Here is a 24,171-nt window from a genome sequence, read left to right as displayed (position 1 = left end):
CACTTTGTCCAGAGCTGTATTCATGTTTTCCAGGACTCCGTAGAGCTGCATCCGAATTTGCTCATCCCTAAGCATGATGTCAAGTAATCTTGCATCGTCACTGTGATATCAGATATGCCATCCTTAACCTACCAGCTTTAAACTTCATGCTGAAGTTTCTTCACCTAACTATATTACAATACATTGCCTTTAAGAGTGCACCTGGTCTAGTAAAAATAAGTCCCCATATGGCTCTTGCAGAAAAATAAGAGTAATGGCTCTTAGCAAAAGGAAAAAGAAAACTTTGGCTGCAACATGAGCCCAGAGTTGTGGGGGCTGTGGCTGCTGTAGAGGATGATGGCAGAAGGATGCTCAGTGTCCCTCCAGTATCCTGTGTCCCTCAGTGTCCCCCTGCCATCATCCTCTCCAGCAGCCACAGCCCGCACAACTCTGGGAGTGGGGGCGTGAAATCACCATTTTATCCAGGAAGTGAAGCCTTGATGCAGTAAGTGCAGGGAAAAAAGCACTTTATAAGCATTAGTGTATATTGTATATATTAGTGTATTAGTGTATAAGTGTATATTGGTGATTTTTATAACTTTTGGGGGGGGGGCAATAAAATACTTAAATTGACATTTTCGCTCGACTTCTCCTTTAAAGGGTTTAAAGGGTTGATTCCTTACTACATCTTGACATGACATTACCTTAAGGGCTTTAGATAGTAGGTACACCATGACTTATTGTTATGTGAAGGTGATTGCATAACGCCAATGTGCTCATTCGATCAACAATGGTAAGGGCATGTGTTTATTTGCATGATATATAAAGTGATCTGGTAATGTTTTATTGTACAGTAATTGTGGGGTGAGTACGATCAATTGTTCTGGTGGGCCCATAGTATTCCAATCTGACACTAAAGCATATATTGATATGGAAACGCTAAGGTTAATGCTCTTTATATAAGGCTTTTTTTTAAACAGGTCTGTTACACCCATGTTTTTTTTACCTGTTTCTGGATATAAGCATGGTGCGGTAAATTTTATTTACTCGAATCTATGGTAAAGTGGCAACAGAGAAATCAATTCCACTCAAATGTTCCTTAGGCCTTGTCATAGTTTTAAAAAATATTATCATTAATTGGTAAAAATAAACAATAATATAAATATTAGAGATGAGCAAACCTCAGTCATGCTCTGGTTCGTTGGAACCTGAGCATGCAACATATGATTACCGGTGGCTGAAGAAGCTAGATGCAGCCCTAGGGAGTCCTGTAAAACATATAGTAGATACATAAGGGTGCTCGATCAAGCTTAATGTTTTACTAAGCACATGGTGATTCATCCTTTATTTAAATTGTTTGTTCTATTTTCTTCGTACTTTTTATCTCTTGAAAGGATGCTTAATTAGAATATACTAAACTTAGACTAAGAAAATATAACAGGTTTCCGCAAGCTTCATTAGAACTCCAGCAGTATGCTGGCAATTGCAGTTGCATACCGCCAGAGTTCTAATGTGTATTGCAGAAACCTATTTTTGTATATTCCATTTAAACATCCCTTCAAGGGCCGTAATATGCAAAAAAAAAAAAAAATGAAAAGAATGTAAAATGTTAACCAGGCAACCTCCGCTCTGTCGAGCAGGGGGCATATGGTTAAGTGCTTGAGTCTCCCATAAGTTTTAATGGTATTCATTACTCAAGCTCAAGCTATTTCAGTGCTTTTTTTTTTAACTAATAAATTGTACTTCTTGAACTTAAGTATGTAAGTGTATAAATGGTGTATATGTTTGTAATAAAAATTCATTTTAGAAATGTATAGTTTTTTGCTTACCTTGATTTTGATAAGGTAATGGTTACAATAAATATAAAAAACAATTGTAAACATTGTCTTTATTAAACATTTTGCTGTGTTTATTAAATCTGAAACAATGTGCACACTTTCACATAAACCCTCCACTAGCTTTTGTTTTTTGTGGCATTGTGAAAACTCCCTCCTAGGAAATTATGGACCTCTAAAGAAAGCAGATGTTCAGAGGTAGGCATACACCATGCAGAGGCTGCCCTGAGTGCCCGCTACAAGTAACCCAATAATGCAATCTGTTGCTGTACATCCTCACTGGGAAAGCAGCAATTTAGATGCATAATGGCTGTTGACCTCCTGGAGTATACTGTAACTTTCCTTGTTTGATTAGCAGTCTGTATCCTGAAAACATGACATAGCTGTAGAGAAAGATGCTTTATATCCAATTATAATATTTTGTTTTGATGTAAATAACAAAAACTATTGTTATTATTTTTATTATTAGTAGTATCATGCTAAAACTAATTAGAAGTATAATTACATTTATATTAACCAGTTGATGACACAGGATGAGCATGCTTGTCCTGGCACCATCAACAATGTATAGAGTGGGCTCAGGACTTAAGCTCACTCTATACATGCTGCGTGATGGCTATTCAATCATCTAACCACTGTCAAAACTGACAGCCACATTTAAATTGGCTGGATTACCTTCATTGGTAATTTGGTGGGGGGATTGGCTGCATGCAGTGAGATTGCAGGAAGCTGATCTTTTTTCAGTGCGGCCCAAGGCCTCTATGAGGCGTTCTGGGCTGCCTGAGAATGGCATTTGCTACAGGCTGCTGAAAGATCTAAAAAATGATGGATCAATGCAGTACATAGGTACTCCATTGATCCCTATGAGCAATCATGGTATTGCTCATAGAAGTCCACTAGGAGGACTATAAAAATGTGGGGAAAAATATTTTTAATATATTTTTAAAAAATCCATTAAAAAATAAAAGATGAAATCACCCTCTTTTTCCTATAAACATTTTTGTTATTATCATGCGTTTAATTGCCCAAATATTTAAAATATTTCATTCCTGATCACGCATTGTAAGGCTATGTTCACACAACGTATATTTTCGTAAAACTGCGGCCATTGTTGCACATTGCAACAATGTCTATGATTATTACAAAAATAAACACATGGTATACACTCTGGCCGGGATCCCTAGCTGGGCCTCAAACAACTGACATGTCAGTTTTCTGCGGCCGCTATTCATTGAATAGCGGCTGCAGAAAACCCTGTCAGTGCACACCATGGAGCGCACAGCTCCGGCCGTTCACTCTATAGTGTGCAGTGGAGAGTTCTGATGCGGGCACGCACGGATGCGCCCGCATCAGAACTCTTTGGCCCTAAAGATCATCCAGCCGATCTTTTCAGAGACCTGCCGTTCCGTGACCCGGCCTAAAAGTGTAAAAACCCACCAAACTACAAAAAAGCTGACTTTTGTGGTCACATCCCATCCCAGAAAATGTAATATAAAGGATCAAAAAGTTGCATATCTGCAAATGTGGTACATAAAAAAAAAAAAATAACGGTTGATGGTGCAAAAAATTAGCACTCAAAAATTAGCAACCCATAGACTAAAAAAAATGAAAAAAAAATGGAGCGATTTTATTTTACTGACTACTGAGGCATATAAATATGTCAATTTTTTTCCGCTTTCACAGCATATTTTATGGACAAAATTAAGCATGTAATGACAAAGTACAATTTGTGTTGCAAAAAATAAAAATAAAAAAATCTAATATAAGTAGGTAAAAAAATAAATAAATTAAACACTATGGCTTTTTCAACATGAAGAGGAAAAATTGGAAAATTAAAATTTTTAAATGGTCCTTAAGGGATTGATACTGTTTGTATTCCTTGAGGAGCCATAAGACTAAAACTATGAGACTAGAATTGTGTAGTTCTAATCCATTGAGGCATGCACTCCAAAAAAAATGGAGCATGTATTTTCTTATCTGTTGGCAGCAGATCCTTCTTGTAAGATGTACAATTGGGCCTCCATGAATGTTTTTTCAGCACAATCAATAAATATTTGATAGAACTGAAATTTGGAAATTTGAAGGCTATTTAACATTTTGAATTATTTGTGATGTTCCATCTTTTGGACATTTTTTTCAGCATTATTGAGTGCATTATTCTGCTGAAGGAGATGCACTTGGTCTGTTTCAATTTTTTGTTGCTAGATGTTAAAATAAAATCTACAGCTATAAGTCACTGCACAATTTTCTCAGTGATCATGTACAAGTCTGAATCAGCTCTTTACTTGATCACTAGAGAAGAAGTCAGGGCAATCTAACACTGTTAGCTTGCCCTGACTACGGACTAAGATGGGGATTAAAGACCATTATTCAAATAATGATGCCACACTTCATACTGTAGGACTGGAGAGTTGTGCCTGGTAGCTACAAAGTACTCTTTGATGGGCTCATGCCTAGCATTATTGAATGCCCTCTAATGTCATTCTGTTAGGGATACTTTGTTGGTTTTGGTTATAAGGCACTCTGATGGTACTATTTTTGAGGAACTTTTGTCAACAGGGAAATACACACAAAGACACTCACACCGCCACTGTCCAGGCAGACCTTTTTTTTTTTATATGCTTAAAGCTATCTAGAGGCTATTGGAAGCTCATTGTCTCCTTATATAATATTATATGTATTACTTGCAGCACTTCTAGGAGTTCAGGACCAGCAGGTCCTAGATCACATATCATCAGCAGAGACCGAGACTGCTGCTTATACCCTCCCATTGTTTGCAAGGGGGAGGTGTAACATACTATGACTGGTCCTGAGCTCCTAGCAGTGCTGGTGATAATAAATGTATCAGTTCATAGGGACATTGCTAGTATCTAAGAGGCATGACCACTCATGACCCCCTCGTTCAATGTTGTCTGTGTTAAAATAAACTAAAAGAATGAAATGTCCAATAAAGTTTTAAAAAGTGGCTCATACTGGTGCCTAGGAAAAAATATGGTCCTGAACACAAGCCACAATCAAAGTCTAAATAGACCCATAAGAAATCTGTCACTAGGAGCTGGCCTTGGTTTGGACAGTATCCTGGGGGTACATTTTTATAGAATTGATAGATTTTACATTTGCTTGCTATATATCAAATATTTGTCATTTTAGCTTAGTAAATTTTCATGATGTAGAAATAGACCTTTTATGCCACTGCCTGGGGGGGGGGGGGGGGGGGGGGGGGGGGGAATAAAATAACAAGGGAAATGGTGAATTCACATTTTAACCAGTATTACATGCTTTTTGCTATGTGGGATGTGTAATATTAGAGGTATTGCTTTATTTTGCTTTTTATGAAGTCTGAACAAAAAAACTGATCAGTATAGTAATTCTTTTTACTGGATGTAACTTCTTTCTCCAAACAAGCCTCTTAAAATGTACCCATCATTTAAAAAAAAAAATAAATAACATGTCACAGACATGTGAAAAGTTTTGATCGCTGCGGGTCTGAGTACTCAGACCCATACCGATCGGGAAATAGAGCAGACTGTAGTAGGAGGCCATTATAAATCTGACTCTTTTTTAAATTCAGATTTGAGAGTGGGCATGGTGCAGCGCATCTTCTCCCCACTCTACCTCCCTATCGGTAGAGGGTCTGAACACTCAGACCCGGGCCAATCAAAGCTTTTCACATTTTATCAGGACAGGTACACTTTAAAGCCTACATAAAAATTAGATATGTGTTGGACAAACCTACCGATATGGAGGAAACGAAGAATTGGACAGACACCTGATCCTTTTTGGTGATAAGCTATCGCCAGTGAGTTTGGTTGCAACTTATCCCCAAATGTTTATGTGTGAGACGGAAAAAAATAACTGTTTGGTGGACACCTACTGTGTCATAGGTATATGGTTACTTTTAATGATTTAATTATTATGAAATTTTCATGGAATTCTGCACCAGATATGGCAGTAATAAGTTCTCATGTTATTCTTTAGTCTATTTAGTTTAAACCTTTTGGAACAAAGATATTGCAGCAATGTTTTGACTATTTGTCAATTTCAGGATTTATATGAAGATCAATTATCAGACTTATTGGATTTCAGGACTAATACTAGGCTGGAAGATGTTCTCTGTAGGTTGGGGCTATGTTCACACACTGTATCAGACCGGCCGTTCCATGACCCCGACCGGGTCACGGAACGGCCGGTCTGTGCCCGGATCATCGTGATCCGTCCGGCTGCAGAGCTCTGATGCAGGCGCATCAGTGCGCGCCCGCATCAGAGCTTCCCATGGCACACAGTGAAGCAAGCGGCCGAAGCCGCTCGCTTCACTGTGTGCACTGACAGGTCTTTATGCGGCCGGAATTCACTGAATTCCGGCCGCAGAAAACTGACATGTCAGTTTTTTCCGGCGCCGCATGGGATCCCGGCCGGAGCGTATACGATGTGTGTACGCTCCAGCCGGGATCCCATTGAACATAGGGCTATGTCACACACCGCAAAACTACGGCCGTAGCTCTGCGGCGAGAACTACGGCCATAGTTTTACGTAGTGTGAACATAGCCTAAATCTGTGTGGTCAATACTGCTTCTTGCAGTCACACAGAACACTTTACTACTTGGATTTCCCCCAAAAACACTATGAGGGAGATTTATCAAACATGCTTTAAAGTGAAATTGGCTCAGTTGCCCCTAGCAACCAATCAGATTCCACCTTTCATTTTCCAAAGAGTCTGTGAGTAATGAAAGGTGTAATCTGATTAGTTGCTAGGGGCAACTGAGCCAGGTTCACTTTACAACATGTTTGATAAATCTCTATCTATCTATCTATCTATCTATCTATCTATCTATCTTGCACATTTTAAAATCATATAGACCAGAATACTGCAATGTCTGTGAATTTTAGGTTATTAATCTTTCCCTTTTTATTGAGGTATAACTTCTTTTTTAGTTATTTTTTAGATGCAGCTTTTTCTTAAACTGCCTGTTTTGAGTATTCACCAAAAAGTTCGCATTATCCGGGATTAGCGCCCAATTTAATATTTGCGACTTTTAAAAAAAGTCGCACAAACAGTTGCAGGCCTACGTCTGGTCAGTACCAGGTGAATATGCTTGTGCAATTTTTGCTTTTTTGCAACTTTTTACTTAGATACATTCACTATGCCAGTGCTACATCTCAATTAATTAGTCACAAGTTAGTTTCTCTCTATGTGTTCATCGTTGTCTTTCGACATGTCCAAAAATCATTGTTGGTAGTTTGTCCTTAGTTCTCATCTAATTAATTGTCACTCAGGACTCGCTTATAAGTCACCACTCAGGAGCGAACGATGAGCATATGATGACCACAATAACAAATGACCATCGTTCCTTGTAATATGGTGTTATTTCAGATGATTCGCAGATCGTTTAGCAAGCATTTATTGAAGATCAGAGAGAACAAAATCGCTATGTCTAATGCTGCGTTTACACGGAACGATAATTGCCCGAATGTACGATTAACGATGTCGGAGTAACGATTTTTTTTCATAATGATCAGCGTTTAGACGGTACGATATATCATACGGAAAAATCGTTTTGCGATCGTTTTAAGATCGCCCGCCCACAGCCCGTCCCGCCCGCAGCCCGTCCCCCCGCTCATCCGCAGCCCGGCCCCACGGTCATCCACAGCCCCCCAGCGCGGGCTCGATCACCACCCCTGCCGCGATCACCGCCCCCGCCGCGAGCATACTTTACCTGCTAGGCGTAGCGGGTGTTTGAAATTCCCGGCTCCCCTCTTCAGTGCATTGATTGGCTGAAGAGGGGAGCCGGGAATTTCAAATGGCTCCTCTTCAGCCAATCAGTGCTGAAGAGGAGCACTGATTGGCTGAAGAGGATCCGTTTGAAATTCCCGGCTCCCCTCTTCAACCAATCAATGCACGGCAGCACTGATTGGCTGAAGAGGAGAGCCGGGAATTTCAAACAGCTCCTCTTCAGCCAATCAGTGCTGCCGTGCATTGATTGGCTGAAGAGGGGAGCCGGGAATTTCAAACGGCTCCTCTTCAGCCAATCAGTGCTGAAGAGGAGCAGTGATTGGCTGAAGACGTGCTGTTTGAAATTCCCGGCTCTCCTCTTCAGCCAATCAGTGCTGCCGTGCATTGATTGGTTGAAGAGGGGAGCCGGGAATTTCAAACGGATCCTCTTCAGCCAATCAGTGCTCCTCTTTCGAACACCCGCTACGCCGAGCAGGTAAGGTATGCTCGCGGCGGGGGCGATCAGAGCGGTGGCGACGGGGCGATCAGGCGGCAGAAGTGGCGATCGGAGCAGCAGGGGAGCCGTTCGAGCCGGCACATGGGGCTGCAGATGAGCGGGGGGCCGGGCTGCGGATGAGCGGGGGGCCAGGCTGCGACGACTGTTTACACGGAACAATCAGCGAATTGTTTGCGAACAACGATTTTAGAACATGTTGTAACATCAAAATGAACGATTTTTTGTTCGTCGTTTGATCGTTCGCTGCGTTTACACGGAACGATTATCGTGCAAATTTGATCGTTATCGTGCGAATTTGCACAATAATCGTTCCGTGTAAATGCAGCATAACTAGAATTTGTGTATTTGCATCCAAATCTGTCCTGTGGTCAGCTGAACTCTATGCTGCAGTTTTTGTGACACAGATGTCTTTTCCAATGAGATTTAAAATACAAGAAAAAAAAGAAGTGACGAGTTACTTCTTGATAAGGAGTTTAGATAAATTCAATGCAGAAACTGCCCAGGGTGGCCACATGCAGGTCAACACCTAGTTGCAGATTCTCCTCCATATATCTAGCAGTAAAATTAACATAAACATAAACAATAAGCAAACATAAACTTTGCTTCCAATAGAATAACTCAGGGGGGAAACTTTCTCCGTGAGCAGAGTGGCAAAAGGTGTTTGGATCCCTTCAGGTCATTCCTATTTCACTGAGAATTTTGGGAAAAGGGATATGCAATATAACTTTCTACCAGAAGAAATAGAACTTGCTCTCTGATGCCACCTATTGGAGCTAGAAGTGAATGTACTAGACTCTTCAAAGGAGGCTGCCTTCAACAGGTGGCACCAAAGAGCAACCTTTTTCTTTTTTTTGGGAAAAAGCTACTTTGCTAATTCTTCATCCCACTAGAAAAAGTTATGATTTCACTGCACATTTAAAGTGAGTCTGTACCCACAATCCAACCCCCCCCCCCCCAAACCACTTGTACCTTCAGATAGCTGCTTTTAATCCAAGATCTGTCCTGGGGTCCGTTCGGCAGGTGATGCAGTTATTGTCCTAAAAAACAACTTTTGAACTTGCTGCCCCGTGCCCAATAAGCGTGGCTTAGAATATCTGTGCCCTAACTTTGCACCACCCCTCCGTCCTTCCTCCCCACCCTCTTCATCATTAGGAATGCCACGGGAACATTTTCTCCATGCTGAACATTGCACAGGTGCCTTAACGATCCAGCCCATGTGCCGGGCTGACACAGATGGGGAATAGGAGACAATCTGCCTGGAGCATTCCTAATGATTAGGAGGGCGGGGAGGAGGAACAGAGAGTTTGTGCCAGCCTAATACATATACAATCTAGGCCACGGCCATTGGGCACGGGGCTGCAAGTTTAAAAGTTGTTTTTTAGGACAATAACTGCATCACCAGCCAAACGGACCCCAGGACAGATCTTGGAATAAAATCAGCTATCTGAAGGTACAAACCGTTTGTGGGGGTAAGATTGTGGGTACAAAGTCGCCTTAAGGAACTTATTTCTTTTAACCTTAGTTCTCTCCTATATTTTTTTTACCTTGGCCACTTTCTTCCATAAAAAGTTCTTCTTTTGTCCTTAGCTTAATTCTATGGGAGTAAATGGAGCTGGATTGTAATACCACATACAACCTAAGACTACAACTAACTTTTTTTCCCCTAATCCTGGATAACCCCTTTAACCCCTAGGCGACCATGGACGTACCCGTACAGGAGGAGGCTGCAGCACGTTGCCTCCTCCTGCCGGCACTGCTGTAGTCCTCCCCCTGTAATGTCCGGGCTCCCCGGGGCCCGATCCAGCCCCCCCACCTTCCCCCATCCCCCCCCATCCGATCCAGCTCCCCCCAGTGTTACCCCGATCACCTCTCCCTCCCCCCTCTGGATTCGGCTCCCCCCCGCCATGCTTGTGCTTACCTCCGTGCCCCCCTCCCCCCTCCGTGCTCATCTGTGTGCTCTCCCCCCCCCGTGCTCGTGCTCACCTGTGTTCTCCACCCCACCCCCCCGTGCTCGTGCTCACGCTCACCTGTGTTCTCCCCCCACCCGTGTTCGTGCTCACCTCTGTGCTTTCCCCCCGTGTTTGTGCTCTCTCTCTCCCCCCCCCCATGTTCGTCCTCACCTCTGTGCTCCGGTCCGGTCCCTCTCCCTCCACTTGTCCCCCGTCCCGAACTATCAGGTCCCTGCACTGATCGTTTGAATCAGCTGCAAGGACCTGATCGTTTGAATGAGTGTCAGTGTGTGACACTGACACTCATTCACTCTATAATGCATTACAGCACAGCTTATGTGCTGTAATGCATTATATATGTTCTTGCAACAGTAAAAAACGCACACACACAAATACATACATAAATAAATAATTAATTAAAACAAATAAATTAAATAAATAATTTACATAAATAAATTAAAATAAATATACACATTCCCCATCCCCCTTTATAAATGATCCTTTATAAATAAGATACACATATTTGGTATCGCCACGTCCATAATGACCCCGTCTATTAACCCTTTACATTAATTATGCCGCCAGATTAACGCCATTCAAAAATAAATAAAAAACAAACCAAAATGCCAATTTTTTTGTTAATCCAGACCCCTAAAAAATATAGAAAAAAGCTATCAAAACGTCACATGTACCCAAAATGTCTACCACTAAAAACGTCAGCTTATGCCACACAAAAAAATCGCTCACATAACTCTATTGGCGAAAAAATAAAAATATTGCTGCCCTTACAATATGCAAGACACAAACTGTTTTTATAGTATAAATACTATAACAAAAGCTATATAAAATGGATATCACTGTAATCATACCGACCTGACAAATAACAATAACATGTCAGATGTGACATATAGTAAACACTGTACAAAAAAATGTTGAAAAACTGCTGCTAAATTGTGTTTTTTGTTCGTACCAACTCATTAAAAAAAATTATAAAAAATTATCAGGGTGTCACATGTCCCCCAGAATAGTACCAATAGAAACGTCAACTTGTCTTACACAAATATTTTGGCACCGTAAGGCCTCTGTGACAAGTGTAGCCAGGAAACAGTACACCATTGAAAGTATAAGTCTTTTTGGGTGTTCATGGGCCCCCCAGGAGCTCAGGGCCCCGGGCTGCCGCCCAAAACGCCCCTATTATAATCCACTACTGGGGGTAACTAACATACAGGCCCCACAAATCCACTTCAGAACTGGACTGGTCCCTAATAAAATCAGAACTGAAATTTTCATGAAAATTTGAAAAAAATCGCTGCAGAATTTCGAAGTCCTCTAACATCCTAAAAAGTAAAAGGACGTTCATCAAATGATGTACCCATAAAGTAGACATGTTGTAGATGTTGCATTAATATTTAGTTCATGTGGCATGACTATCTTTCTAAGGAAAAGAGAATTTTCAATATAAAGAAATGTATATTTTTGCACAAATGTTGTGTTTTTTACAAAAAACTATTGAGTGTATCAACCAAAGTATACCAAAAACATAAAGAGGAATATTTCACAAAAAAAACTATCTCAGAATAACCGCCATAGTTAAAAGCATCGCATAGTTATCACTACATAAAGAGAGGCAGGTCAGATTTGAAAAATAGGCCCTAGGCATTAAGGCCAAAACAGGCTGCGGAGGCAAGGGGTTAAAGGTAAAACTAGCAAAAATGAAACCAGCATTGCATATAAATGCTTGAACTAGAACAAATTCAATAGCTTCAATTAAGAGATCTTAACAAAAGACAATACAAATCCACAAAAGAAACAATCCAAGAAAAGAATTAATAACTGGAGTTGAACCAGGCAGGTAAACCAGTGCCAAAGCTTACTGTATAACAGAGCAGTGAAGCTCAGACAATTAATGTCTGCATAATAAGGCTTTGAAATAACTGGCTCATGATGTCATTGGGTCACACAGGTTTTTATAACAACACAAGGTGACCCAGAGGCAGGACCATTCCTGGAATATGGTGACATTCTTATGCTAATATTATCAGGGATGACCTACAATAATTTTCCAAATCGAGCTACAAAGGAAACAGGGTTAGATTAGTTTTACGAAACACCGCTCTATAGACACGTATATGTATATTTGGAACAGTTTTTGTTTTAGTCCGCTGCACATATTATTGTACACGTGTCAGGGTCAGGCCTGGATAGAAGTAGGAACCTACTATAACATTATTTTATGCGGCTTAAAGATAAACTGGGGCACCGAACCCATGGGATTTTTGCAACTTTCATTTAAAAAAATCCCCCATGGGTGTATGGACTTTTCACAAATTGTGAAACCTAAATCGATTCACAGGAGTGTAACTGTACAAATCTGAGGTCAGGGCAGGCAGAGTTTATGCAACATGATAGATTAATGTAGGTCAGGAGGGAGGAAAATGCAGGTCTAGGCTAAGTTCCCACATAGCGGGGAAAGGCAGCTGTCTAGTAATATTAACAGCCTCAAATAATGTTTATGATCGTTATTCACGTGCGTGAATATTACAAGATGGCCACCTTTCCCTGCCATGTTCTTCAAGTAGAAACATAGCCTAAAGTATCACAACAGCAGATTGCAACACTTACAAATGAACCAAGGACAAAAGCCCCTATTACACGGGGCGATCTCCGGCAGCGCTCGACTTCTCTTTATTCCCCGCTCCCTGCCGATGCTATTACACGCACCAAAGCAAGTAGATAAGTGTGGGGGGCGGGGGCGAGCGAAGAGCTGCGTGGGGGGGCAGTTTAACTTTAACTTTTGTTAAATCTTGGCCATACTTTACATGCTATATTTGGCAGACAGACTTACTAATATGATAAATGCTCACTTCTGTCACAGTTTTTAAACATAGAAACATAGTCGATTGTCAACAGAAAAAGACCACTAGTATGTCCTGTGTTATTATCGTAGCTCGTTAGAGTATGTTCACACTGAGTAAATCAGGTGGACTTCCGTGGTGGACATGTCACTTCTTCGAACGGAGAGCCTCGGTAGCAGAGGAGAGCGCGCTCTCCGATAGACAGGCTATGGCACACTGAGACAGGTGGGATTCCGCCTGATTTACTCAGTGTGAACATACCCTTAGTGACCGCTAATACACCTTTTTACTGACCTAAGACTTGGGCCTTATTCCTATACATACACCTTTTTACTGACCTATTGGAATAAGTAAATGCTGCGCTCCTATATTCGCATCACAAGGATCATCTATCAGTAGGACAGCTGGACTTCCACTGTAACTACCCTCTCCTCTGGGTAGTTTAACCCATTAAGTGCCGCTGTCAAACCCCTCCCCTCCATAAAGAAAAGGACAGTTTATCCTCCATACAAAATAAATTGTTACATAAAACATAAAAAACTATAAATGGTATTGCCATGGCCACCTAATGACCCAAGCTATAGAATGCTACTATTATTTATACCGCAGGGTAATGCTGCAAAAAATATTTTTAAAAAACAGTGCCAGAGTTGCTTTTTGCAGCCTGCCTCAGAAAAACATAAAGGAGATTATAAAATTGGTAAAATTGATAAAAACTATTCATCTTCCCACAAAACATCATATCACAAACAGCTATGCCACAAGATATATACAAACACTATGGATCTTGCAATTTGGCAACGTTTTTTTTTTCCCCATTCATGAAAATAGTTTCTACTATGCCAAAGTGGTAATAGTTAAAAAAAAACTATGCAAATTTGGTATCGCTGTGATCATAGTGACCAAGAGAATACATTTATTATGATATTTTTACCACATGCTGACTAGTGCAAGTTTAATATAAAAAAATAAATAAAAAAGTTTCATGGACCTAAAAATGGCAGCAATAAAAAGTAAAAGTTGTCCAGCAAAAAAAAACAAACAAAAAACAAACAGGCCTTATATGGTTATGTGGGCAAAAATAAAACAACGGTATGACTCTTGGAAGGCAGCAATGAAAAAGTATAAAAATGGCTCGGTCATTAAGGCCCAAAATAGGCTGATCACTAAGGGGTTAAAATAGATATATGTTTATCCCAGGCATGTTTAAATTCTGTTATTCTAGATTTACTAGTCACATCTGCTTGTTCCCAGCATCTACTACTCTTTCAGTAAAGTAATGGTTGCTTCTGATCTTTCCCCCTAACATCTGATCTAACCTCTCACTGTTTTCGACAAAAAGTTACAAAAAAAAAGCATCTGGACATGGTAATGCATGAGTAGAGGCCCAAATGTAATAATAATTGGGCACCAAAATAGTAAATAACAAAAAACACTGTAGTCTTCCAGAACTGAGATATAAGGAGTGTATAAATATAATAATAAGGTTTAAAAAAACATGAGTAGATTCCTAGCAAGGCAAAAGCCTAGGCAAGTCCAGTCCATGTTCTTTTTCTAGCCCTCTATATCTCAATGCTCTAAAGGACTATGAAAGAAAAAAATGGTATGCCAACAATCTTGATATCAAACTATCCCTACCCATGTTTTCCTGCTGACAGGTCTGAATGAATAAACTACTATTTTATCTTCAAAAGTTTAACTTAGGTTAGTTTAACCAGGTTCGGGTTCGATTCCATCCGAACCCGAACGTTCTGCATTTGATTAGCTGGGGCTGCTGAACTTGGATAAAGCTCTAAGGTTGTCTGGAAAACATGGATACAGCCAATGACTATATCCATGTTTTCCACATAGCCTTAGGGCTTTATCCAAGTTCAGCATCCACCGCTAATCAAATGCCGAAAGTTCGGGTTCGGATTGACTCAAGCATGCTCGAGGTTCGCTCATCTCTAGTTCTGACTGTAGAAAGTTCCCTGAGCACACTGTTGCTATACAAAGTTATTAGAATAAAGTTAAACCCTAGATGATAGTTCCCAAACGACCTATGCGGTATTGGTATGCTATAAGGTCCAGGGGGCTCTATGAACTGAGATCAGGAGCTGAGCTTGCTTCATAGAGTGTAAGGATCGGCTGTTATCAGCAACTGGTTCCTCAAGATTAATAACGGATCACAGCGATCATGCTCCTTCCATCATTAAATCCTAAATGCCGCAATCACTCTGTTTAAGCATGAGTGACAGGAGCTGCACCTATCCCTATCAATTTCTATGACTGCTGGGGGTATACTACTTATCTCTGTGCAGTCAGATCCCCGATTTTCTGATAGAGTCTGACTCTGTCCCATAGACTCTGTCAGACTCTATGGGAAGATAACAGATAACAATGACATTGACTAATGTTAAAAATCTTATGATTGCTTGTAATAGCCCCTCCTCCAATAAAAGTTTAAATCACCCCATTATTTAAAAAAAAAAGTAGTTGTCAGTGTCAGATATATTAAAATGTTATGGCTATGGCTGTATCACAGTTTTCCAGGCGATCCTCAGGCTGTATCCACCCTCTCCACGGAGCTGGCAGACAGCCGGAATCATACGCAGAGAGTTCAGGTTCATACGAACCCGAACCTCGGCAGGTTCGCTCATCTCTAATAAACATATGCTCCATCTACACAAATTTGATACCAATAAAAACCTGAGATCATGGCACAAAAAATGACATTCTATACAGCCCCATAGGCGAAAAAATAAAACTGCTGTAAGAGTCATAATACATAGTAGTAGTAGAAATTTTATTCATAATTAAGTTTTACTGTAAAACAATAGTAAAACATTAAAAGAGCTATGTAAACAAGCATATAGTTGTATTCAGACTAATGTATAGAATACAGATATCATGTTATTTTACCATAAAGTATGCTACATAGACACAAGAACCCCCCCACCCCCACCCCCAAGTAATAAAAAAGAGCATTTTTTTTTCTAATTTCACCCCATGAATATGGAAAGGGTTGGTAACGGAGGTGGGTATTGACAGGGCTCTCAGCTCTGTTTGTAGCAATGACAGAGAAGTTTTTTTTTGTGCTTGGGTTAGGTTTTTGCTGGGAAGGGTTGGTAGGGAAGGTGAGTGTTGATGGGCCCCTTCTCTGTTTGTCCGTTTGTTATGTTAATACTGTACAAGCTAATCTATAGTTACCCAGTGCCACTACTGTAAGCAATGTAAAAAGCTGAGGCTTACGATTCCTATACATTACTTCCAATGCTGTGGCAGTGCTAATCAGCTGATTAGCCGGATGACAGGTACCGGATAATGTACTTATGAAGAAGGCCAAGCAAGGGACAGCAGATTGTCTGCCACGCTGGAGCAGAGGTAGAATTACGGATGAGAATTTTTTTATTTTTTATGTTTTTGTTTCATCCAGAAGACAAATTTATTTTTATATATTTATTCACAAAATATTATAAGCATTGTGTAAATTTGCATTGTCGGTGTATTAGGCCCCGTTCACACGTAGCAAAACTAGCGGAATTCCGCAGCGGAATGCAGTTAGCCTCCCTCTCATAATGGGAGTCTATGGGAGGAATGCGCTGCTGTTCTCAAAGTGTCTCTCTACGCTAAAGAATGAACATGTTCATTCTTCAGCGTGGGAAGAGCAGCAGCACGCGCCTCCCATAGACTCCCATTATGAGAGGGAGGCTAACGGCATTCCGCAGCGGACAATTCCACCGCAGAATTCCGCTAGTTTTGCTACGTGTGAACGTAGCCTTACCATGAGAAAATGGACCCTCATTAGATAACAGAGTCAAAAACAGAGTCATTTTGACTTGTGTCCAGATGGTATATATTGGTAAGAGATAAACAAATCAATGTGTGTCAAACTGGTTCTGCTCCAAATTTTCCTCCAAATTAAAATGAGTCCAAATGCAATTTTTTTTTTTTAGTTAAATTGCTGACAGGAGACTTCTGTTCAACTCTGATCACTAGGGACCATACTCTATGCCTAGCTACAATCAAAGGTAGTTGGCACTGCTGAAAGCATTGTTACTTGCACTAACTACACCAAATGGTAACTGAGTGCAAAGCATAAAGGTGGACATTTATGAAATGTCCGCCCAAGGTGTACGCCAGGGAGAAGAAACAGATTTGCCCCTTCTCCATGGCGTACGCCTGCCTCCTCCCTCCAGGTTCGGGCATGTGCCTAATATAAGACCAGCGTACTTGTACACCAGTCTTCATAAATCACCCCCAAAGTGTATGCCTATAAGAATGTACTAGAGCAGGGACTCCTAAGATTATCCCAGCTCCCTTAAATGTCTGAATCAGTCTTTATCATGGATGCCACTAGAGATGAGCGAAGCAGGCAGAATGTCATTTCGTGAGCTTCACGAATCTTTGGTCAAACTCGTTAAGATTTGCAAATACAAATTTTCATTAAAACAGTCAAAACTATAGTAGATACAATACTGGGACTATTACAGAACGCAAATTAATACATGTTGTTGTAAAAGTATCAAAAATTGGAAAGTCCCTTTATCACTCTGTTAGTCTCTCCATGATCTGCTCTAACTGCCTGTTGTCATCCTGCTCTCTCCTCCACACACAACCGACTGGCCACCTCCGTTAATGAACCGCCTTTTAAAGAAGGTGATTGGACGGCGCTAGGAATTATGGTCAATCCCTTTCTCCTTCCCAGTGATGCTCTAGACAGCACATGCGGCCGCCATTTAATTTTTTGAGAATTTCCTTAATGAATAGGGGTGAATTTGCTTCGCAGCACGATTCGCAGCAAATCTTGATTAACCAGATTCACTTAGCTAATATCTAGATGTCACTTTATGGCATCTGGCATCGTTATATACCAAAGTTATATGTCAAAGAATTCCGCTGAAAAGGTTCAGTGTACCAGAATTAGTGTACCAGCTTTTAAGCCATCCTGTTTACATACAACAATTAAAATTGAAATTGGAGTCCTGGACTCCTTCCCCCAGCTTTTAGCTGTTGTGAAAATTACCAAAGCCGAGGGTAGGACACCTCACTTAACCAAACAGCAGACAGATGCTGTATAGCTCAGAAAGACCATATGACATGAAGAGAGCCTAGGAGGTGATATTTGTCTGTGGGGAGTTTGTAATTTATAAGATCAGTGGTGTTGGGCGGAGAGATTTCAGACTAAAGGCTCTTTTACACTGGTCAATTATCAGTCGAACAATCAGTTGATGAATGAGAAAATTCTACTACGTCGCCTGGTTGGACTTTTTGTGCAGTCATTTAAATCAACTTTGTTAGTGGAGTTTTTATTAGCAGTATAAATAGTGAATAAAACTGTGATAAAAGTAAAGGGCCGCACAAATGATTCAGCAATTGTTCATGTGGCCCAGCCTATAATTGACTGAGCTGTTTGATGGTTCATTAAATGAGCAAAAATCAACAAGACTGGCACTCATTTTCAGGAGCCTTATCTACCAATGTAAAAGGGCCAGCTATGAGTGTAATTGTAAGAGCCTTCCTTTTTCCTCATAGCCAAACACATTACAACCTTTGAACCAGTTTAGGATTTAGAGCAATACCCTTTTGTGTTTCCATATATAGCTATATTCCCTTGTCTCTGCCCTTCTTTGCCCTAATGATTTTTGTAGCATATGACTGCCCTTCAACTTCAACTTTAACAGAGGTGGAAAGGGGTCATCTCTAGTGAAGCACCAAATAGCAGCTGATAGGCCTGCTGCCATAGTGGTGATCAGTCTTACCAACACAGCTGACTTGTGGATAATAAATGTCTTGTCACGCACTAATCTCTGAGCTTTTATTGTACTCTGTGATCCACAAAATAAAGATTACCTTTATGTAACAGTGTTAACTGGTAGGGATGTTATGGTGGTATACCACTACTGACAGAAAGACTTACAGATAGCAATTACAGTATTCTAGAAAAAGAAGGAATCTATATGCAAAAGGGACCATATGTATGAAATAGTTTGTAAAATCTATTTTAGTCAACAGTTAAATGGTATCAATACCTTGTATAATTCCATCCCAGATCTTTATTTAACAGTACTGCATGTCAAGGTGACCATGTTACTGCGATTATGGTCGATCTATGGCTATAATACACTGTACACCGATTTCCAGGGCCAGAGAAACAAACTGTAAGACCTTCAACATCTTTTTGTATGATACATATATATTGTATTTAATAGAAACCATATACTATAAAATAAAATAAAGGGCTGTTACACATTCCAGAATGCTGATACTGGAAAAAGAAAGTAGGAAGTAGGAACCAGCAGGAAGAGGGATATTGTGATGCCACTGTATGGAGCTCTAGTGAGATACTGTTTATATAGAACAGGTCCCAAGATGGGCTACAAAAATGGTGGAGGGTGTGGTGGAGAGTGTGAGGAAAGACTTAAGGAAAAGAATCTGTATAGTCTGAAGAACAAGGAAAAGGGGCAACATGATCAAAACCTGTAAATATGTTAAATAACTAAATACGTTTCAAGAGGAAAGTGTTTTTAATGAAAAACTGAACTCAAGAACAAGTGGACACAATCTGAAGTTAGTTGGGGAAAAGTTAAGAAGCAAAAAGAACAAACTTCCAGCAGATGTGGTAGGTAAATCCACAATAACTGAATTCATTCATGATAAACATATGTCTATTGTAAGATAATAAGAAAGGAAATACTAAAAGAGCAGACTAGATGGACCAGGTGGTCTTTTTCTGCCGACAATGTTCTATGTTTCTAAAGTACAGTCTAAGAAACTAAAGTTGACTTTGTCTTAAAGGGGTTGTCCGGCGATAAAAAATTATTCACAGAATAACACACATTACAAAGTTATACAACTTTGTAATGTATGTTATGTCTGTGAATGGCCCCCTTCCCCGTGTCCCACCACCCCCACCCGTGTACCCGGAAGTGTGGTGCGCTATACATTACCTGTCGCGTGCCGACCACGGTCTCCGATCCTCAGCAGTGACGTCTTCTTCGGGAGCTTGGCGGATCTTCCCGAGTGCCGGCCGCCCTCTGCAGCGTCATCCGAAGCTCAGCCGCGATTGGCTGAGCATAACTGTGCTCAGCCAATCGCGGCTGAGCAGCTGATGACGTGGCCGCGTCATCAGCCGCTCAGCCGCGATTGGCTGAGCACAGTTATGCTCAGCCAATCGCGGCTGAGCTTCGGATGACGCTGCAGAGGGCGGCCGGCACTCGGGAAGATCCGCCAAGCTCCCGAAGAAGACGTCACTGCTGACGATCGGAGACCGTGGACGACACGATATGCGGTGAGTATAATGCACCACACTTCCGGGTCTAGCGTGGGTGGGGGGAAACACGGGGAAGGGGGCCATTCACAGACATAACATACATTACAAAGTTGTATAACTTTGTAATGTGTGTTATTCTGTGAATAATTTTTTATCGCCGGACAACCCCTTTAAAGGAGATGAGTGAATGGAAGGATCACAAACCATCTTAGACCATTTATCATTAATGATGACCAGTGTTACAATGATTGACCAGTGTTTCTATAAAATTAAAATGAGGGTAAAATACAAATTTATCAACTAGATGATTCAGCAAAACCAAGAGCCAAGCGCGCTTATTTGGTTTAATCCTTTATTGTTAAGATCTTGGTGTCCAAATCCCACCCTGTGTAATTTCTGACAAACTCTTTTCATAATGATATCACTTATTACGCATGAGCAGCACAGCATTAATCAAGTAGAGATGGGGAAAAAGTTTTCGAGACAATAATAAAGAAAGTCTACATGAGGAGTTCGAGACAGTATTACATCATTAGTTTACAGTAGTTTGCATTCCAAGTCTATGAAATTTGGCACATCAAAAATCATACCTAAGGGAAACCTGAAGACTGAGTCATGTGCAACCAACATGAGTTTACACAAAGAGTTCAATATGGTTTTGAATAACAATAGCAAGGTATCAAGAGATTTCATGTGTAAGCATCTGAAGCAGAAAAAAGAAAAGAACGAGCAAGTGAACTGACTCACTGAGTGTAAAATATGGATAATGCTTCTGATCATGTACAATAAGGGATAAAACACACCAATCAGACAGGTTCTATAATCAGCCAATCAGCTATTTTCTTCAGTCAGCCAATCAACCAACCAACCAATCAACCAACCAATCAAACAGTTCAAGTTTAATGACAAATTGTCTGAATACCGATACAAAAACCAACAAACCAATTAAACTTTTCATCACAAACAGTATAAAACTTTAATAACCAAATATAAGAAAAGTTCAATAAAGACAAAAAATCAAATCCTTTTTTTTTTAGGATTTCTTGCTCAATTTAAGTCTGTATTATTCATGTACATTTCCTCTAAATGAGATTGATTACATTTCTATTGAAAATAAAATTACTCAATGGTGTTTATCGGACCTAGACCCTCCAGCCGGCAATCAGGATCAATACTCAGATAAGATCATCCATATTAACATCCAATTATTTTACTACCATCGGCAAAGCCGATTCCTACCAATAATGAATTTTTATCAAATGCTTAGATTAAAATTGTTATAATGTAACAGAATGCAGTATGGAACATAGTATAGTATATACTGTGATCAGGTGGAGATGTGCCAAGAACAGTGATGATATGTAAGTACATTCCCAGAGCAGGTCATTATATGTGGTCTCACTGTTCTCAGGTGTTATCCATTGCTCCTATGCGTCACAATAGACAATAATAGCCTTTATGGGAAAAATCTGGTTGTGGCAACTGTATAGGAAGTTATTCTTAATCCAACAAGTTCAGTAGTTGATATAGAAGATGCAAGTATATGCACATTTACTTATTTTGTATTTTTGTGTACAAAACAGTAAACCATAACCCTACATCTCATAGTAAATCTTTATAGCAAAAATTGTATGTGCAACATAAGGCATAACGTTTTAAATGCTTGTATGGTGTATACAAGCAATTCACTGTTAGCTCATTGTAAATATAATTGTTTGCTTTTGGGCTTCAGTGAATATTTATGATCGTATTACATTGTACTGTATTGCAGTCTTTTACCACTTACTATATGCCAAGGTATTTGTGAACAGCTTACTGGATTATTCCGTTTTTTTTTTTTTTTTTTTATATTTAGATGATGTTTATTGTTTAGAAGAAGCACTTTATATACACTTCTTGTCTGGCTACAAACTGATGTGACACAATTCTCAAGGAGACCAGAAGGGCATCAAGATTAAGGTGAATGTCAGCTCTAAGAACACCTTAGTGGGCTGTGATGTGAATGAATAGGCAAGGCGACCAGCATGGGTAGGGAAACAACTCGAAGATAGAAAATGATGGATGAGAACCAACACGAGCTGAAAATTTGTGATAAGCAATAATTAGAACCCTAATATGGTTCTTGGCGTGGGAATGTAAACTGTATTCCCTGATCAAACAGCAATGAATTTATCTCGAGACAAACGGAATTGTAACACAGTTCTTATTCTTGTTTCCGAAATTGTTAAAGCAATGAAGAGATTCAACTTCTCACATTATAATACATTGTTTCTATATGACAACAACAATGAATAAATCCAGCAAATGAGGACAACAAATGACAAGTATCCATTACCCAACATATGGATTAGCACACAGAATCCCTGTATAGGACTCTATCCAAGTCTCAGCACCGGTTATATTCCAATCACGCTCTTCCATTCTATTACAGTAATGTAAATTGGATGACGTTTGGATTGTCACTGTGTATTTTTCAACTTCATATGTGTTTTCTCTACTATTCACTGTTTTATGAAAATCAGGATAAACTGTATACCTCACCCTCACCATATACTAAAACACTGTGCACTGACTCCATCTACAGGTCATTATCATAGTGGCACGTGTTTTACTTTCTATAGGACTCAAGCATCAATGGTTTACTAGAGCTGTTAAAAAAACATGTTTCTAAGATCATGAGCCTTATTAGATATTAGACAGATAATCGGCTATATTCTATAGCATAAAAAGATCAACAATATTATAAAAAAGACAACAATCCCAATAATAAAAGTCATGACTATTTATAAACAGCAAATTTAAAAACAGCTATGGGGTCAAATAACAATATAGAATAAGGGGCAAAGGGAGGGGGGGGGGAGGGTAGTTAAAAACTAGCAGAACAATTTCTTCAATGTCCAGTGCAGCCTATTCCTAGATAGATGAACTTGTCCTCCTCCCACTGACCCTGTCTTGCTTTCTTGAAAGACAAACATGTGTTAAATAAAATATGCTGTAGGCCTGTAGCAGTGATACGGTTCACTAGTACTTGCCTCAAGCAAAGAACAAATTAAATCCAAACTCATCACCTTCCTTTCTCTTCCTGACACCTTATTACCATTGGTTCTATCCAGGCCCCTTCACCACCACTAATAGTTAACCTGATAAAGACAAATAGGCAGCAGAAGTCTAATGGAAAGGCCCATGAGAATATTTGTAAAACTTCTATCTATCTATTTATCTATTCATTTATTTGTTTTTTTTTTACTTGATATGCCTGTCCTTAGTGCAATAACCTATCCAGGCAATGCTGGAAAAAAAAAAAAAAAAAAAAAAAAAAAAATATATATATATATATATATATATATATATATATATATATATATATAATTATGTAGAATATATTAATATAAAAACATTAGACTTGACTTCATGTTTTGGGCACATGCAATAGGAAAGTTGCTTCATCCGCCACCATGCCAGAGAGGTCTACTTACCTTATTCCTGTCATTGTATTTACAAGAACTGCCAAGGCCCAAAGACAATCAATGAAGCTGTATTTTCTTATCATAATGGATGGCTGGGTCTGTAAATGAACATCATCACAGTCAATGGGGGGAGCATAAAAAAAGTTTCGTTTCTACTTTGAACATTTTTTGAACACTTGCCAATAGTAACATAGCAAATAGAATGAACACATAACGTACTCATCTGAAAAAACAGACTGGGAGATATACATATCATTGCAGGTCAGCTTTATTCCCCCTTACAAATGTTGATGGAGTGAGTCACTTATGTATCAGGATAAAACTTCACCTCGATGCGGTTTTTAGGAGTCCATTCATACTTGCCAGCTGAATATATAGGAAGAGCAGCTCTCTCGTGTCAAACTCACTTGATCTCCACTCCGCTGCTGCTCTTTAATCTCATTATTTTAATACCCCATCTGTTACATGTGAGTTTCATGCTCTGACACATGACCCCATTTATACATGATATACTATATCCCTAGAATAAAACCAGGTAGATTGCATTCCATTAATAACCCCCTAGCTTCCAGCAGCTGATCTAAAGTAGGTGGAGGGGGGGTGGGTG

The 24,171-nt window shown here is 39.9% G+C and overlaps 1 protein-coding gene across 1 annotated transcript in view; it reads right to left on the bottom strand.

Annotated features, from left to right (window-relative positions):
• Window positions 1–23,641, bottom strand: part of GABRA1 (gamma-aminobutyric acid type A receptor subunit alpha1) — a 118,535-nt gene extending 94,894 nt beyond the window's left edge. Inside the window, exon 1 of the mRNA XM_069954103.1 lies at window positions 23,574–23,641. Within this exon, the coding sequence (XP_069810204.1) occupies window positions 23,574–23,587 (14 nt within the window). The 5' untranslated portion in view covers window positions 23,588–23,641. The remainder of the gene's footprint in view (window positions 1–23,573) is intronic.
• Between the last annotated feature and the right edge of the window lie 530 nt (window positions 23,642–24,171).

The sequence above is a fragment of the Dendropsophus ebraccatus genome, chromosome 1 (assembly GCF_027789765.1).
Source record: "Dendropsophus ebraccatus isolate aDenEbr1 chromosome 1, aDenEbr1.pat, whole genome shotgun sequence".
Classification (NCBI taxonomy): Eukaryota; Metazoa; Chordata; class Amphibia; order Anura; family Hylidae; genus Dendropsophus; species Dendropsophus ebraccatus.
This window is presented reverse-complemented; position numbering and strand designations above follow the sequence as displayed.